We start from the raw sequence: 19433 nt of genomic DNA on the forward strand, positions 1-19433 counted from the left end.
GCTGCTGTGTGAGAGCCCAGGTTCCCGACAGATCTTAGATGGGCTCACCTCCTCGGGGAGTGGCAGTCTCTGCAGAGGGTTGAGGTTCAGCACTGGTATGGAGCTGGCAGGTAGCTGGGACTCAGGCAGGTCTAGAGGCAGGTTCTGTTCCTGTTTCACCATGATGGAGCATAGTTTGGGCCCCAGGGACCACACTCCATTCTCCAGCTCTGAAACATGCACAACATGAGAGTCAAACTCCAGCAAGAGGGCAAGGAGAAAAGAAGCCATGCAGACAGCTTCCTCTGACTGAGGAGGCTGCCTCTCCAAGTTCAGCACTGTCACCACACAAGCATGTGCAGGCCCACAACACAGAGTACAAAAGGGAATGAACCCCCAGTGTGTCCTCCTCAGTGTGTGGGGAGCAGACAGGACAGAGATAGAGGAATTGTGTCTCTGCTGGGGTCTGACTGTACAGCCCAAGCTCTGGAGGACAGTTGCAGGGTTTCTTCCCCCAGTAATGTCTAGGTCTCATCCTCTGGATCTTATTTATATTTAGGGCTCAGTGAGAGGAGGATGCTGGGCTGTTGCTCCTTAGGCAGCACGGCCAGCATCACAGGTCTGCCAGGTGATTTACCAAGAATAGCACCATCTCTGTGCTGGAAAGCTGGTGAGAGAGCAAGCATGATGACAGTGAAAGGCTGACAGTGCTGCTTTGGCCGCCTGATGATGTTGTGCCATGTACCAGGGCTTTGGTGCATGACAGAAGAGGAGGAAGGTTCATTTCTGTGGAAGGAAGCCCACTGCAGACCTGCTTGTGAGGCTGCTTCCACAGCTGCTCCCCTCAGTCTCACCTCTGAGACTCTCTTCTCTACCCTGAGCTGCTCAGGGGACTGCTGTCCACAGCTGTACCCTGCTGCCATTGCTGGCAGGGACAAGAAGCACCAGTGAGGGAAAGGGAATGTCTGAAGAGAACTGAATGGAGCCATGGGGACATGCTCCCCTTGCCTCCTGCCTGCTCTGTCCCATGCACATCTGTGGTGTGAGCCTGGCTTGCCATTGGAAGTAGAGATCCCAGATAAACTGCAGATCAGATGGGAAAAGGACTGCTAGGCAGGAGAGCTATCTGGGCTCTGCTCTAAAGTTTTGGTCTTTGTTCTACAAATACTTCAGTGTGCCAAAAGGCTACTCCCAGACAGCCTGCAGCCTTGCACCCTCCTTCCTAATCCTCATCCATTCCCATTATCTGACAAGTAAAAATACATTTGGCTTGACATAGGACAGACTATTGCTAAGTGTGTCACCAGAGAGAGCTCCAGTTGCCTCCACAAGGCCACAGTCTGACTCACTCTCTAATCTCTCTGCACTGCTCTCTGCATGCAACACTCTCAGTCAGGCCCAGGGATGTTGCCTAGCTGTCTGCTGCCCAGAGCAGTTCCGGAGTGCAGGCCTCAGCCCAGAAGATGTCCTGGCAAGAAGAGAGAGGGAGAAAGGTCTTTCTCTGCTCCAGAAAAGCCTGCACAAAGAAGAGTACAAACAAGCAGCCGTTCACATGGGAGGTGCCATCTGATCTAACTTAAAGATATGTTAACATTGTCTTTGCCCTACTCAGCCTCTGTTTTCAGGAGAGGCCAGGGCAGAATCCTGCCTCTGGCCTTTGCTTGGACAGAGTGGTGTTAAAGCCCAGACAAGAATTATATATGATAACACAGTGTTGGCCTTGCCAGTGGAATATGTTGTTTTCCTGACTTTGGTCTAGCACCTCTTATTTCTGCCTAGCACGTCTCTCTAGCAGATGTTCATTCCTTCCAGCTGCCTCTGCGACTGGACGTTGTCAAGCACAGAGGCAGCTCCTGTGGCTGCTGCGTGTGTGTCTCAGCTGGGTGTGCTGCTCTCAGTGCTGCTGGATTGCTTTCTAGAATTTCCCACAATGCAGCAGGGTCAATGTCATCAGGCAGCATCTCAGGCAGGGGTGCACTGTACAGCTGAGACAACACAGAGCCTACTGGGCAGACACAGAGTGGATTGTGTTTTCTCTGTCCTGCTAAGGACACTGAACCCACAGCAAGTAGTGAAGTCCTAGTTACCCTGGTATGCAGACAAATCCCTTCTGATGGAAGGAGGCAAAGTGTCACACAGCCACAAGTGTTTGTATCCAGAAAATTTGGGCTGACTTCTGCCTTTCACAGAAATGAGGGACCCTGAGAGATCTTTCAGTCTATCCTACTGCTCTAGGCAAGTTCAACTAAACCTATGTCAGCCCTGATAGATGATTCACTTGAACCTACCCCTTTGAAAAGTGTTGAAGAGTTCACAGCATCCTCCATTTAAACTCTTCTGTGGTTTTGTTATGCCCACTATGGGAACATTTTGCCTACTGACTACTCTGAAGTTCCTTACTGTCATTTGAAGCCTTTTCCTCCTCATCCTTTTTGTTGCAAAGATCTGCATTTCGCTTTTTCTCAGATGTGTGGGGTATCTTTCTGTGAGGGCTGCTGCTGAAGCAAGTTATCAGACAAGGGAGAGCAGACCACCAAGGGCTCTCCCTGACCAGACTTGACTCAGTGAGAGAGCAGCCCCCAGTGCTGTCAGTCCAGACAGGCCAAGGAGCAGACACCCAAATAAGTATGTGCTGTCCTCCCATTTCCTGTCTACATTCTGACCCTGGTCTCTTTCCCACCCTCGGAGATTCTTCTGGGGAGTGATTGGGTTACAGAATCAGAGACAAATAAGCCATCAGAGGGTCAATGAGGGACTGAGGAGTAGGCATCTTTTGCAGAGGCATCTAGGTTCTGCTGCCTGAGAGGATGTTTCAGAGGTAACACTGTAACACTGCAGATTTCACTGTATGTTGGTGGATGAGGCATGCCAAGACATTCCTCTGCTTTAGATATTCTGTAGATGTTCTGTACCTACTGGGAAGAAATATGGCTGAGAGATATCTGTAGCTGCCCAGGGTTCAGGACGTGAGGCAAAGAGCAGTGAGAAAGCAGGATCTGTGCAGGAGAGCAGGCACTAAACCGAGGCTGGTCCAGTGCTTGCTGTTCTGCACAACCCTGGCTCTCCCTGCTCCTGGCATCAAATCACACCCTGCAAAACTCAGGGCTGGTACTGAGGGATGAAGCAGCCAATCAGTATGCACAAGCCATCTGGAAAGCAGACTCCACTGATAAGCAGGGTCACAATGCACCCAGTGGCTTGCCCTAACTGGCCTGTGTTAGTGGGAACCATGTGGGAAGGGGCAGGATTTGGAAGAGTTTTGGAGATCTGCAGAAAAGCTGCGAGAAAGCTGATAAAAAGCAAGCCTCAGCCAGCCCCAAGCCTAGACAGAGCAGGGGCATTCCTGAGGAGCTCTGCAGACTGAGCAGAGCTTGCTTAATGTTAAAGAAAAACCATTTCTGGGTAATTAATTGGAACTGAATGTCTAAAAGGACTGAGACTGGATGAAGCGGTGCCAAAAGGACTGCACAGTGCTGCAAATACTGGACCTGACTCAGGGTTTCACTAGAATATGACTCACATGCAATTATGAGCCAAAAAAGCCCTGGAAAGATGAGCTGAATTATCTAGCTGCAGCACTGGGTGCATGGATACTCCTATGCCTGCCATCATAATGCTAGGCCTTACTCCCTTATAAAACTGACCTGCACTCTCAGAGAGCAGGTCCATCTCAAACTCTCCTGGGTTATGCACTGTACACCCTATGCTGGCCTCTGCTCAAGGATCAATGTCACACTCCATTCAAGAGTTATAGTCTTGCCTTTGAGACATAACAGCTGAATGAAGGGGATGTATAGACACAGTGGAGAGAAGGAGAAGTGGTGCTGAGTGTCTCAGAAAGGAGTTCTGGAGATAGCTTCATGCTGGCAGTCTTCATCTCACTGCTTTCTACAAATGCATTCTTTTGGCTTCTCTCATTCTTATCTCCTCCTATTCATTTTCAGGGGCAAAAGAAAGTTGTGTTTATTTGTTCATGATGGTTTGGGGTTTTTTTGTTAGCTGCCCCCTCCAAGACTGTACTGGGGTTAAAACTAAGGAAAAAGAAATGCAAATTGAAAGCTTTTTTTTGGTACTAAGGCAGAGTTGCTTGGCCTGCCATAAACCTCTCTCCCAGCATCTCTCTGAGATGCCCCTAAGGAATGTGGCAGATGGTTGTGCCTTTTCAAGGACCAAAGAGGTAGCAGATGCCAGCCTTCTCTCCTTCTGCCTTGGCATTTGTACCAGAAAGCTGGGATCATTCTAGTCATGAGAGGAAGCCTCTGTCCCAGGTCTCACTGTTGCTCAAAGGAATAGCTGTCTTCTGTGTAAACTGAGCCTGTGCCACTGCTTTTTCAGGCAGCCTGGTGTCCATCAGCTGTTGGGACACCCACACAATCCCACAAATTACAGGACTCTCTGCAAGGATAGCTCTAAAAATACCCAGCCATCATAAATTATCCTGAAATGAATTGTTTTAAAAATAAGTTTTGAAATGACTGTTCCCCTCTGTCTCCTGCTAAAAGATCTGCTGGTAAAGAAGCCACTTAGCTTTCCACATGTACCAGCACTGGTTGCAGCCAGAGACTCATGCTTCCTATGTGCAAGCCAAAACCCTGCTGCCTGATGCCAAAACGGAGCTGGATCTAGGGCATCCACACCCAAGTTTGCAGGGTCCTAAAAAGACATTGCCTGTTGCTTGTCAGAAGCTGGCAGCACACTAAGCCACAGCCAATTACCATCCTCGTAAATAACACTAAGCCCAGCAAAGGAGTAATGTGACTATCCCAGCACAAATGGAAGGGGAAAATGTGGCTGTATTTGACAACAGCAAATCAAATTCTTCCCCATATTTGACATGTGCAAGTCCAAGGAATAGCCAGTTTGTCCTTATATATATGAAAGCCAGGATGAGCCTCTGCTAACAGAGGTGCCCAAAGCAGAGCAGTGTGCACATCTCGCGCTCACCATTAGCATTATCTTCAGTCTTGACAGGCACAAGGGGGCTCTGGGGAGCAGAGTCTCCACTGAGGGAATAGCTGTGCTCTGCCTGGATGCCTGGAGTGGGTGGATCCAGGTCCATGTCCAGCAGAGGGTTCTTCTCAGACAGTACTGGGTCATCGAAGAAGCTGCTGAAGAGGTCATTGGAGAAATCCTCCATGTTGTCAGAGAAGTGATCCAGGTTCTCTGAGAAATGCTGAGGAAAGACAAAGGGAGAAAGAGCATTAGTGTCAACTCCAAGAGGGATCTGAGAGCCTTCCTCCTCACTGAGAGTCAAACCTCAGCATCAGTTCCTATTCCTCACCTCCATCAGTCTGACAAAAACACCTCGAATTAAGATAGAAAGGGATGTTGTGCTGTACATCACTGCATGTTTATGTATGCCACAAACACTCATGAAACTTTTCTACATCATCTTATCTCCCCCTTCCTTTGTGAGTATCTATCTGTGTCTTATAAACATGATCTCACTGTGACAACAAAACGAATAGAATACAAGAAAGAGATTCCTGTGACGATAAAATGTAAGTGTGGCACAAAGTCATGGTCTTCAGCACCTGTCCTTAGTGACAGACACTTTTTCATGTTCTCTGCCAGCAGCAATAGGCACATTGATGCCCCAGAGAATATCAATCCAGCTGCTGATTTCTATCAGAGAAAAAAGATCAGTTGGATCAACATAACAGGAAGGCCCCCTGTTGTATTTCATTTCCTCTGGGATTTAACAGCCCCTCTGTAGACCATATGAAGCTGTACTTCAGCCAGATAATGCCTGTGAAATTCAGCTCCCCGATGAAGTTTAAACACTACAGATGGGCTGTTAACAACAAACAATCATTCCACTAATCATTCCAGTAACAGTCAGTAAATCTGGCCAGTGCTGCTGCAGAGCTGAGCTCCTGATGCTACAGGGAACCTTCTTCCTTTGAGGCATATCCTCCTATTCAGAAGTCAAATCACTAACTTTTCCATTTGCTACAACAAAGCATTGGTTGGGCAGGGAGAAAAATGATGGCTGCCAAACACCAGCTGAAAAATTATCCCATTTGTTGGCAGATTGAGGCTTCTGGCTCAGGGAGAGGAAAGAAAAGACAGATAGATTCAAGTGACTATATTACACAGACAGAACTGTGTAACTTAAATGAACTGGAGAGAGCTCAGCAGAGTCAGACTGGGTCTGTCCCCCCACCCCCTGCCTGGAAAAGCATCTCGGTGGGCAGAAAGGCATTGAAAGCAGTATACTGAAATACCAAGAGCCACAGGGTATGAATGAGAGTGGGAGAGACCACATAGGTCTTGGAGTGGAGACATGAATGCCAATGAATTCCAGGGTGAGAGCTCAGCTCAGGAGAGAGCCTGGCTTCTAGGGAAGCATGGGGTGTGTGCAGTCCTTTCTTTCCCCAGTGCTAGGACTGAGGCAGGAGGTGGCCAGAGGACCCCGGATGCTGGAGCCTGTAGGTTCCTGCTCCTACTGGAAGGTATATTTGTTTTACCTGAGCACAGTACCACTCTGTCAACATTCCACTGGCTGGCAGAGCTTTGGGGTGAGGCTGGGGAGTGAAGTAGGCTCTAGATGAACACACCCACACTTCCCACCAAGTGGGGGAGGGAGATGGTAAGGGGCAGCAATCTCCAACATGTCAGTGCCTTTCACCCTCCAACATCATCCTTCAGCCACTCCATTTAAAACCTCAGATGCTTACAGAGCATGCTGGAAGTGGGGGTGGAGTCCCTGCCACCTGCATTCTGCCTGACATGAGATTTCTCTCCATTCACTTCCTTCCCACCTGTCCTCCGACTGCCTGGAGTGACAGCCCAACACATGACCATCCAAGGCTTCCCTGGAGACCAGTCACTGCGCGTGCAAGTAGGGTGGAGAAGGCACACTCATGCTCAATCCTAGTGTTGAGGCCCTCCCTGCAATGTCTGGGCTAAAGTTTTCTCCACTTGTTCCCACAGCAGAAGCAGAGTTGGCGGGGTAGTTTGGTAAAATCCACCCAGCCATTTCTAAGTTGCCTAGGAGCATTTTTGCACTTGAATCAAGTAACAGAAAACACCTACCATCTGTGGGGAGTGTAACTTCAGAGGAAGCTAAGTCAGCAGATGGAACTGGGTTAGATAGTGATCTAAAATGCACTGGAAAACCAGGTTTTGTCCTATCCTACAGCATAGAAAGATAAAGAATTTGGAGTCCTGAGCATTAACCCCAGAGAGTGCCTGCTCATGTAACAGCTGTTCTTTGTCTTGTGTTCTCTAAACAACACAAGCAAACACAGGATGTGAACATGATAGCCTTATGGTAAGGGCGCGAACCACAGAAAAGTGAAGGGATTCAGAGTGCTGGCTGCTAATGCACCACAACACAGCAGAGCTGAGCTCAAATCATATTTCATGTTGTAACTCTGAAAACTAGAACAACTGTGTAGCCATGGAAGAGAAGCAGAGGTAGATGGACAACTGTGCGGAGAGCTGTCTGTGACACTGCCACGTGCTTCCAATTTCTTTCACAGCTGTGCATTAACAAAGGCAGAGGTGGGATTGAAGAGAGTCAAGAAAATGCATCTGTGCAGTAGTCACACAGATTATCTTTTAGCAGCATCCCACCCAAGTTTAGAACAATGATCCCTTGGTCAGTCAACAATCCCTCTATTGTTGGACAAACCTACCTAGAGGAAAGAGGCAGAGATGCATCTCTGGCTTTATTCTGAAACTAAAAAAAAAATCACCCCAGCAGCTGCTGAGGGGTGAGAGATGAGTAATGAGTGCAAGGGACTGAGTATCAGAGCCTTAACACAGGCACCAACATTGGCAAGAGTAATTTCAGGTTTCTCATTATTTTAGACACCACACAGCAGACTTGCTGCTGGAAGACCTCACTGTTTGGAAATGAGGATGAAAGCAACACTGTTCTCCCAGAGGTGCAGGAGTTCAGGTCCCCAAGAGACCATTCTCTCCCAAGAGACAGAGGCTTACTGCACAGTACAGGAAAAACATGGGTGATGAGCAGAGAATGAAACTTGCACCCCTCTCTGGGAATCTAGAAATGTTGTGGAACCTACCCCCCTCTGGGCTTCTGGGTCTTATCCTCCTAAATACTGGCAAAGCCTTCTCATCAAAGCAGCCTGTTTCAGCTCTCATCACTCACACATATACCAGTCCAACATCTCCAAACACAGTTGATGGAGAGAAGGGAGCTAGCCCATGAGACTGGCCATAACTATAGTTATTATCAAAGGGGGCACCAAGGATGCAATACCGTCAAGGAGGAAGAGCACCTAGAGCTGACACAAAGCTGGAGATTGTTGTTTTACTCAAAGAAGGTGGCAAGAAGCAGAGGAAAGCAGCAGAAGGAAGAGTAAAGCAAACAAAAATAATAACATGGGTTTGTAGCTGGCTATACCCATAATGGAAACTATGGGACCAGCAGGAAGCTGTCACCACATCCCAGGAAGACTACTGGGGCTCTTGGGTTGACTCTTCTCTTCTGAAGTCAACAGGTATTGTTAATTTTAGACTTCTAATTTGTATAAGACAGCTGTGCATGCAACAACACAGTAAGAAGAAAGAGCGTCCTCTTGTCAATATCCAACTGGGATGGACATAGTGAGGAGCAACCCAGAGTTTATTTTGGCTAGATGGCATCAAAAACACTACTAATTAGTTTAGCTTGAGCCTGTTAATGCAGAATATGCAAATTTTGTCCCACCCAGCCTAATTCTGGGAGGCGCACTTATCTGGCAAAACTCAGAAAGCTTCAGCTATACTTCTCCTTTGCTTGTGTGAGAGAGGGTTCAGGGAACTAGGATATGGTGACTCAGGGCTGCGTACATCACAGCAGCACATGGCAGGGCCAGTGCTCCAAGCTTCTGAGCAATGAAGAGAAGCAGGTTTAACACCTGACCAAATGGATAGAAGCTTTATCCTTGCTGGAATGGAAGGTGCTGGGTGGTCACTAGCCCTCCGTTCCCACCCAGGCTGGATCCAGCACAGTTAAAGGTCTTCATGTGCTGCCACAAAATGACAAGACTAGGCCGGGCTTTGAGGAGACTTTTGCCAACATAATGGCAACAAAGGTCTCAGTGGACCAAGGAAGGTCCAAGAAAGAGTCCATGGAACTTGGGTGTGAATGAAGGTGGGATGGACAGAGATTCACAAGCATAGCAGCCTCATCCTCTCGCAGCTTCTTCAAGACCAAAGCTCCTTGAGAGTGCCTTCCAACCAGGCTGAGATCAGCCAGATCCTGCTCCTCAGAAGAATGGCCAAGAGTTTCTAATTGTGACAATGAAGGGCTCAGCAACTGTTGAGATTCTCCTTTAAGATATTTCAAGTAGCTTTCATGCAGATGGGTCTCGCTTTACCAAGGGGGACCAGTCAACTGGGAAACTTGACCCTTACCATCCTGGCCTAGAGGGAGTGGGTGTGCAGTGTACTGAGGGAAAACAGTTTCCAGATGGGATACAAAGCTCACAGCACAATCTCATTTTGCATTATTCGCTCCTGTTATCTTCCCCTCCCTTTCACACTTTCCTTCCTTCTTCTTCTAAGTATGCTCCAAAGCCAAGAAATAGCACGAGATGTGTTTCCAAAGCTGTATTACCAGTGAGCGGTCAGGGAGGGGGCAGCCAAGGGACAGAAATGCAATGGCGAGGATGTGCTGAATTTCCTGATCCAAGCCTGATTTCTGGCTGCCTGTCCCCCTCAAACTCTAGGAGGACAGGGAGGCAGCGCCCAAAGAGGATGAGCCAGTGTGTACAGGTATGGGGAGGCAACAAGCATTACATCTCTAGGCCCTACAGAGAGCCTTACCCTGATGCCACAGTAGAATCTGCTCAGGCTGAGGCCACCTCAGGCATGAGGAGAGAGTGAGAACCTGTCAGCTCCTGGCTTCTGCTCCCTCCCACTCCTGGTGATCGACACAGGCACCGACTCTTCCAAACATATTTCCACCACATGTTTTCATCCTGACCTCATGCTTAGGGTTGTCTAAATAGCACACTGTATGTGCGTGCGTGCACTTCTCGTTCAAACACCCTTTCCTGTTGTACAACAGTTATCTTGGGAGCTAAGGCAAGGCATCCAGACATCCAAATGCAAGCTCTACATATACCCCCACCCAGAGATGGTGTTAGAACTCTGGAGGCCCCAAGGAGAGACTGAGGCACAAAGCCTTCTACTCTGCCCAGTTGCACATGGGATGCCTTAAGGTAGCACTCTTGTAGCCCAGTGGCACCATGCGTGGCTGAGGAGGTGATGACTTCCTCCCCCTGGATCCACTTCTCTGGACTCATCCTGGCTGCATCTGTCCCTCCTTTTCCCTTTCATGCTTCCATTCTTTGACTGTGACTTTCTCCTTCCCACCTCCAGCTGAGTTGTTTGGACAGTCTTCCTTCAGGATCAGCCTGGTTCTCACAGCCTCTCTCATCCCACCACAACGGTCTCGCTCCAAAGAGAAAGCAGTGAGGGGCTAAATCCAGCTGGGCGGCAGCCCAGGCCCAGGAGACGAAAGGCCTTTGCAGGTTGGAGGTTCTGCTCGTGCTGGCAAGCAGTGAAAATGGGGAGGGGATTCTTCTGAGTTTTCTCTTTTCTTTTGAAAATTTTTTCCTCTTTGCTTGCCAAGATAAATCTCCTGTCCCAGCTGTGACATCTGCATTTCCCTTCTCTGCTTTCACTAAGGAATGAAGCCCCCTGCACTCCAGCTGCACAGCCGAGGTTTTCTTTACATTCCAGGAAAGAAGAGCCCATACACTCCAGACAGTCCTTCTGCTCTCTTTAAAATGCAGAGAATTTTAGACCTTATGAAAGTGAAGTTCTCAACTGTGTTAATAAGATTCAGACAGGATGGATAAATGCTATGCACACTTCTCCACACAGCCAGACAGTGCATGTGCACCCCAAGGGGCACAAGTGATCATCCAACCACCCCTTGGCTGCCACCACTCTGCTGCTTCTCTATCCTGAACCCCTATTGCTCTTGTACCTCACATATCACAGGTCCCTGCTGATCCATGCCTGGTCCACCCAGGCCCCTGGTGTGCCTGAGCAGTTTGCCATTGACCTGCTACCCCTTGCTGTTGTTGCTTCTCTGTGTGGTATGGCCAAATCACCAAAGGCCAAACTGCCTGTGAACGCCACTGTCATTCCCCTCCAGCAGCAGGACCGCATCCTGAGCAGCAGCACCCCGTCTTTCCCAGGCACTGCATCAATACCCAAGTCACCCATGACTACTTTCAGCATCACAACCTTGGCATATATGGTGGACCAAACACACCAGACACCCCAGGGTGGCAGGGTTTGACTGAACCCAATCTGGAACTAGACCCAGAATTTGCTGCTGTCTGTAAGACCATAGAATCACAGAACCACTTCGGTGGGAAAAGACCTATGAGATCACTGAATCTAAGCTATGACTGAACACCGTGTCGACTGGAACATGGCACGAAATGCCACAGCCAGTCCTTCCTTAAACACCTCCAGGGATGGTGACTCCACTACCTCTCTGGGCAGTCCATTCCAATGTCTAATCACCCTTTTTCTGAATAAATTCTTACTAATGTTCAACCTAAACCTGCAGTTTAAGACTACATCCTCTCATCCTCTCATAATTGCCTGGGTGAAGGGGCAGACCTCCACTTGGCTACAACCTCCTTTCAGGTACCTGTAGAGAGTGATAAGCTCTCCCCTGAGCCTGCTCTTGTTCCTGCAAGGCACAGGCACAACTGGCTGTAGAAACCTCCTTCCACTGCGCATCCGTGCCAAGGGCCTGGATTTACAATTTCCAGCGCTAGGCGCCACAGGAGCTAGGAGGGACCGTCGGCGGCTCAAGGCACGGCCGGGGGAGGGCGGTGGCGGGCGCGGCGCCCAGCCGGGCGCAGCAGCGGCGGAGCAGCCGCGGCCGAGGAGCCGCAGCCCCTCAGGGCGGCTCGGCCGCGCGGGCACGGCGGCGGCGGTTTAACGGTCGCCGCGGCGCGCTTCCAACGGCCCGCAGCCGCGGCCGCCCATTGGCCGGCGGCGCCGGGAGGCGGCCAATGGGAGGCGGCTGGCGGAGGCGCGGCGCGGCGCGCGGGAGGAGTGCAGGGTTAGGACGGAGCGGCGCGGGCCGGCCCCGCTCATCCCGGCGTGCAGGCATGGGGAGCGCTCGGCACATCGCCGCAGCCCCTCCGGCACACGCGGCTCCCGCGGCGAGCCGAAACCTCCCTGGTAGGCAGGAAGGCTTCGTGGTGTCACGCCCTCCTGCCCTACAATCCCGGCAGGGGGGACAAACCTGACGGAGCCGGTGATGTTGTTAAAAAACGTGCACGACACAGACCGCATGGAAGTTCCGTGGCCAAGACTGCAGAAGTGTAATACCAGCTCAGAGTTCACACGCCTGCAGTTCACTGGGGAGAATCTTGAGAGGTACTAGGCTCAGGGGAAGAGAGCGACTTAAGTCTTTCACTTAAATGCTTCTGCCCCTGAAAGAATGAAAAGGGAATAAAAGGTATGTGGAAAGTTGAAATCTGCTAGCCTGTGACTGGATTCCCAGTGGCCCCAACGGAGGATTTTGAGTGCTGCTAAAGTCATGGACACTGGTGTCTCCATACCTGGCACCAGTGTGTTCAGCTAAATGGGATTAGCAGTTGGCACACAGCACCACGGGCAGTACAGAACACAGCCTGAGGTGGTTCACAAGACAAGTGGCATTGTAGCGTCGGCCAGAGTGGTGTGGCCATTTGTGTGCTCTCCTACCACCTGGTAGGTGGGTGCCAGGTTCAGAGCAGATATGCATGTGCAAGGGAGGAGAGGGGGAATAGCAGCCTCTCCTTAGGCAAAACAGGCTCTGCTGGCCTGGGGTGGAAAGCAGCTACAGTACATGGTATGCCTATGGCATGTGACTAGCTGAATCTGGAGAGACGGAAGCACCTCTCCTCCCAGCAGTGGCACCCTGGAGGATAAAAAGGAATGCCTCTGCTTTTCAGCATGCTTTTGCTGTGTGTATGCTACATATGCAATGAATGTACCAAATTTCCTTTGGCTTACAACTGCCTTGCAGCTGACTCTGATAAAAAAAAAAAAAATTAGAGCAGGACTTAAACCACACGCAGAACTGGACACAACTCTCTCAGGATGAAACATTTGGATCTGCTGCTCTTAACCCTCATTTGGCAGAAGATTTGGGACAAATTTCTAGGAGTTTGTGAAAGGTAAATAAAAAGCTTGTCCTGCTAGGCTTTTTTTGAGATTGGAGAACTGAAGACAAAACTTGCTTGCTACAAAACAAAGCCACCCTTATTTCTAAGCCATTGTGGTGGCAGCTGGGTTGTGTTCAAACAGAGATGCGTAGGCGCTGTTCTCCATGGGAATGCAGGTATCCCTGGGCAAGCTGGTGGGGATCTCTTCCTCTTCTTTGCTCCTTCCCAAGCCAAGGTCAGTCTCCAGGCAGAGACTTCACATGAGCAGTAGCCCTTAGAGAGAGAAGCTGTATTATCATCTCTGTCCCCAGATCTCTGCTGTCTTGGCTGAACTGGTGCTTTGCCTGTTTGTGTGAACATGGCAGCCTCAGCTGCGTTTGCATCAGGCTCCCAGTGACACCCTAACTCCACACCATGATGGGGCTTTCAGCTGCTGTAGCATCTGGGGGTGGGACCTCATGTGAACTTTGTGTCCTTATGTGTGAAAATATAATCCATCATTTTTGGGAAGGCCCTATCTGCTACGTTAGCCTGATCCACCCCAACCCAGGTGTGCCCTTGCAGAGCCCATCCACCCTTCCTCAATCCCCACAGAGGCACAGCAGCCAGAACACAACTGGGTGTCCATAGTCATGTCTGCACACTTGAGGGATACATCCCCAGCCCAGCCCTGCAAATCTAGAGGTGAATCTACCCTGAAAAAGCCTACATGGATTTTATTGTGTGTGGCATGTCTGCCTGGCCAATTTAGAGAAAAATTCTGCTTAATGGTGAGGGATGCACAGTGTGACAGCAGGCAGGGCAACTGAAAGGAAATAATGGTTTATTCTGTGTGACTTTGTGAGCTATATTGCCATGCTGATGTGAAACCATATCACATTATCACCAAAAGACATGAAATGCAATAGACATGAAAGTTTAATACAATTAAAATAAATTAGAGAGGTGCTGCTGCTCAAGCCATTCACCAGTCAGTGGGATGGGAAAGTTTATTCAATAACCAAAATAAATTGGAATAAATGCCACTCCACAATTTCTTCTATCTTTTTGGAAGCTTCTGGCCCTGGCCAGTAAGGAGTTGAAGCTGCCAGAGTTAGCAGATCTTTGCTCTTACACAGCTTGTAAGCCCCATGCCATTATGGGCCTTTTTTTCTGCATCTTGCAAGAAAGCATCAAGAAAGACACACTGGTAGATAGAGGAAATCTGCTCTGGGAGATAACCAGAGGAGGAGGAGGAGGAAAGGTCTGAATTATCTTTACAATCATCTTCATTTGTCTCATTGAAACTGTTTCTGTTTAGCTCAGAGACCAAAATCAGAGATAATTCACATTTTGTCCCCTGGCAGGTCCCTGGAGACCCATAAAGAAAAGCAGGCCTTGAAAGAGGAAGAGCTGTACTCTGTTCATGTCCAAAAGCTGAGGCATGCAGCTAATACCAAACATTACTGGTGGCTTTCATTCCTTGGGCCTTTGTAAAGGGCACTTAACAGAGCAACTAAGTCTGGGCCAGCTGATTTGTGACTCAAGGATGTGAAGGATTTTCACATAAAATCTTGAGAGATCAAGAGCTGGGACTCTCTTCAGTGGCCAGGCTGGGCAAAAGTTGGGTTTTGCAAGCAGCAGACTGAACAGGGTTCTGCACCAGGACAGTTTTCAAAGCAATTCAACTTGGAATGCAGATTTCTGACCTTCTGCCAATATCTCAGTGGAAAATCTGTGCCCTAAGCAGCAGATAGGAAATTAATCTTCAGCTCCAATGCCGAGTGTACCATTTTCACCTCAACAGTGTAGCTGCAAAAACCAGAGTCTCTGGAGAGTAGGGAAATCCTTCCTAGGCCACAAAGAGCAGTAAGGCCTCTCAGACCATTTGTCACTACGGGGGTAACCTGAATTACCTCCATCCTGGGGTAGAATGAAGATGTGATGCTGGTGAACCAGCGGTAAAAGCCCTGCATTTCCAAAGATAAGGATAGATATCTGACTGGTCAGAGATCAGGCAGTCACTTCAACCATGGGATGAAAATCATAGCTGAAGGAGAAAAGGAAGCCAATGAAAACCCCTTCTCAATACCTGGCTCCCCAGCTATCCCTTCTTCAAGCCGGACTTCTCCACAACAAGGCCCAGCAGCCAAGGACCAGGTAGCTGCTGAAAAGAAGTTGAAATATGGAGATACATGGTATCATGTACTCAAGTAATGTTAGAAGCTTCTGAGAAGAAAAGATCCCATGATCATTTAAAGCCAGGAAACCTATTATGCCCTGAACTCCTGCTGTGAAAGCTCCTGCGTCTGAGATCAAGCAGACATCTGCACCCCAGCATTGGAGTGGTCTCTGCAGAAGCTGATGGATTTGGGAATCCATTTTCTGGACATCCCTGGACAAGGGAGATGATGGATAGCCTCATGGGTTTTAGGGCTTTGAGGAACCACTCTGGTAATCAAATATGGCGCCTTACAAAGCTGAATGTGTCCTGCTTCAAATTCATCATCTGCAACTGAGCTCAGTTTAAAGACTCCAGATACATCCAGACCTTAAAAAAAAAAAAAAAAACAAACCCAAAAAAACCAACCCCAAAACACAACATAAAAAAACAACTGTTGTAGAAGAGAAATACAGTTACCAAACAAATGAGTCACTGCAAAGAGGGATTCTCTAGCTTAAGCCTCCAAAATGTTTTCTCAGGCTTTTTACTCTTAGATGAACAAGTCCTTACTACCATAGATTTTCCTGAGAACAAATCCAAGTCACCTTTTCATCTGTGGTGTGTGGTATGGCATGGCCACCTTGCCAGGTTGTTCTGGAGGCAGGGAGAACTTGAGGAATTCTCTACTGATAGCAGGTTGTAGACATGTAACTCCATGTTAGCAGCATATTCAAAGATTAAATTATCTTTCTGTGTAATTAATTGCTTTTATTATTATTTTATTATGTTAAATAGATGTTAACATAATTTAATCACAGGTGGAAGTGAGTGATTCCTGTGGCAGAAGAAGTTACATCCCTGCCATGGTGGCCAGTGCTGCAAAGCAATAATGAAGACTGTGTGAGCCTCAGAAAATCAAGACAAAATCTACAGCAGTGGTTTGGCTTCTGGACATTCTTTCAGACAGAGCCTTATTTTGCAGACATACAATTCAGCACAAGAAGCAACCTTTCAGTATCCATCGCGGTTTTATGTGCAACAAAAGAAAAAAAGCATTAGTGGGATCTTCCCTCTTGGCTCCTTAACCTTGATGCTAGGTGAATTTTCCCAAGTATAGTGTTCTTGATAAACCTTTCACAAGTGCCCAATATGTGTCCCAGCAAAAATCAAGTCCCCTGCTCCTGCCTGGATCCTCACAGCATCTGGCCTTGCATGCCAACCTCTTCCCTCATGCCTCTGCTGCTTGATACCCCCCCGCTTCACTCCTCCTTCATCTTCCTCCTGTCTCTCTCCGAAAGGGTGCACACATCTGGCTTGCCTTTATTGTGTGATAAATCTCACCCTGCATCTTGGGTTTATTTTCTGAAAGTTTTGAATGGTGTCTTGGAAATGCTGTTGGACAATAGGAGCTCTTTGAACCCAGGCCAGCTGGATGGGACTCCTTGCATTGCAGCTGACATGCAGGCTTTGGCGGTCTTTCTCAACTCTTTCCTCTCTTTTCTTTACAACATTTGAGTTGTCCTCAAAGTTTATTTTTGGAGTGGGCAGTGCATTTCTGAATCTTTTCATCATTATATTATTATTCATTATGGTCATAACTATTTCTCTTTCTGCTGGCACTCCTGGGTGGATCTCTCCTCTCTCATTTAATATCTTGGGTACGACTACCTTGGCCACAACCCACCCAAGCAGTGACTCAGAATCCCTGGCCTGTTCCCAGGAGAGATGCAAGAGTTTTGCCAATTGGTTTAAAAAGACGCAATCATTTTCCAGAGCTACTCTCTCACTCAACAGAGCTGAGCTGGGTGGAAAAGCTCAGCTCTGTGGTTCCAGGGAGTCCATCCCTGGTGGACAGGCTGTCCCTGGGTTATTATGAAAGCAAAGCCCTGCTCTCTTCACATACAAACAGGATGACTTCTGAACCAGGCAGTAGGATTCTCCACTGAAAACATTTTCATTCCCTGGGGGTCACTGCACTCAATTTTCCCATTCCCAAGCCCCTGGAGGAAACAAAGCTAAGGGAGGCATGTGGGCAGGATGAGGCATTCATTGTAAGGGAGGGCGTACTGGATGCTCAGGTCAAACTGTTGCTTAATGTATCATCCATCACACAGCTACCCACATCTTGAGTCAGAGTGGAGAGTGGCATAATCTGAAGCAGGCCCTCGTATTGCTGGGTTTGAGGTTTGCTTGCAGCAGTGGTACATGGTAGAGAAATCCCATCTTCTTCCTCTGAGAGTCTCAGACTTTCCCAACCATGCAGGAGGGTGGGAATTGCTCTGATTCTAAAAGCAGGAGGGGATGACAGTCTATGGCTTGACTGTTTGTCCCTCTACACATTTAGTTTAGGTAGTGAAGAAGGCTGTTTTGTTCCTGTGTGGCTTCTATGACTTCAAACTGTGCTCTTATGGAGGCAGACGTGCAAATCTTCTTCATTTCATGTGCTAGGAAGTATATAAGAAAAAAAGAGATGGCTAGTCTTGGTGAGGCATGGCAGTCTCCCACAGAACATGGTGGCAACCTGAGTGAATCCTTCTGAGTGGACAGCACTGCCTCCTGCAAATGGCACTGAGTGATGGAGGGAAGGGGATGACAGGCCTTCCACTATCAAGAATGGGTACTTGGCAATGTCAGACCAGATCCTTTCCACCCTTCCTTCTTATGTGCTGGGAAGCCCACCTGCTTTACAGGGCAGTCAAGAGCCCTGGTGATCCCTAGTGCAGGTATTTGTAAAGAGGGACTGAGATCATCAGTTGCTTTTTACTCACATCTACTGAAGGGAGGAATAGGTCTTGAGTCAAGGAAAACTCTCCTTGCTCCTGTTCTGCTGCAAGATCCAGCAGGGCAGGAAAGCCCAGGAACATCTGGGAACAGGGGTCCCTCTCTGTGCTGGTGTTGAAGCTGAGCTGACTCCAGAGCTCAGCTGCCGTGGTCCAAGCACCAGGCAGAGGTAGGTGTCACTCTCTCTCCAGCTGCAGCACGGTGCAAAGCACAGCTGGTTCCACGTGCAGGGCTGCCTCTCCTGGGCTGGCAGGCTGGCTGCAGCTGGCCTCTGCTCCTGCTGGCAGGGTGGCATTGCTGCTTCTGCTTAAGGAATGCAAACCGCCTGAGCTGAGTCTGAGGATCGGCCAGGAAAGGTCCAAAAATAGCAACAGGAAATGAAAATACCCGCTCCAGACATGCAGTAGATATGAGGCCATGCAGCACAAGGAGAAAAATCAAATGCTGGACAATGAAGATTACATCATGCTGTGGATGAACACGTGAGCCCATCCAGATGGGGCTGTGCCAACAGGTCCAGATGGCTCAGGAATGCTAACTGCATAGCTACCTCTCTCATCTTTGCTTTTTCGTCCCTCTTTCTTTCCCTATTTTCCATCCCTTTTGGCGTTCTTCACTCTTTCCCAGAATAAGTAAATAAGTCCTCTGACAACTCTCTGTAATTCGATTTCATCAAGTATCAGAGGGGCATCTGAGACCAGCGGATGGGCAACTGTTCTGGACATGGGTCTCTGGCACTTGTAGGTATCAAAGGTGCTGGGTGACCTCACCACACTGTGTGGCTCCTGGACTTGACACAATAATGTGTGCCTTCACCTCACCTGGGACTTCAGCTCCAGGTCACAAAGAAGGAGGTTCTAAGGGCTGTTTGCCTGGAGCCTGAAGCATGCAGGAAAATTAAGAAATCAGCATTACTCCTGCTCTGCTGCAGCTCACCCCAGCTGCTTACAGCTGCCACTGACTGCTCGCTGTGGCTGCAGCTACAATGGGAGGGAGAAAACAGTTTTTCTGTCCTAGCTAGCAGCCCCTACCTATCACCCTGGTACTGATTAGCAGCAAAGGAAAGCACAGCAGCCTCTGTTCACTCCCCAGTATTGACCAGAGCAGCATCTGCTGCTACTCCGCTCTCTCCCACCATGATAAAAAAGAGCTGAAAACCATGTAAGAAAAAAGTGAAAGGTATGTGCTTTGCCAGGTCTGAAAAAGGGCTGCAGGCCATTTGCTCATTAATTACTGCTAATCCAGCTGCTGGACCACTGCCAACTATATTTGACAAAACCTGAAGAGCAGGAGAAGGATCAGAGGATGGAAAAGCAACCTCTGCATCACTCTTCCCAATGGGTGATGGCGATCCTAACTTTACAACAGGCCAGACAGAGTTACTG

The 19433-nt window shown here is 48.7% G+C and overlaps 1 protein-coding gene across 3 annotated transcripts in view; it reads right to left on the reverse strand.

Moving 5' to 3' along the window:
* The window catches only part of CREB3L1 (cAMP responsive element binding protein 3 like 1), a 45308-nt gene that overhangs the window by 16064 nt on the left and 9811 nt on the right, over positions 1-19433 (reverse strand). For all 3 annotated transcript variants that reach the window (XM_030949114.1, XM_030949115.1, XM_030949113.1), the window contains exons 2-3: positions 4924-5152; positions 49-209 (exon numbers count right to left, since the gene is read on the reverse strand). In XM_030949114.1, the coding sequence (XP_030804974.1) occupies positions 49-209; positions 4924-5152 (390 nt within the window). The remainder of the gene's footprint in view (positions 1-48; positions 210-4923; positions 5153-19433) is intronic.

This window comes from Camarhynchus parvulus, chromosome 5, assembly GCF_901933205.1.
Source record: "Camarhynchus parvulus chromosome 5, STF_HiC, whole genome shotgun sequence".
Lineage (NCBI taxonomy): Eukaryota > Metazoa > Chordata > Aves > Passeriformes > Thraupidae > Camarhynchus > Camarhynchus parvulus.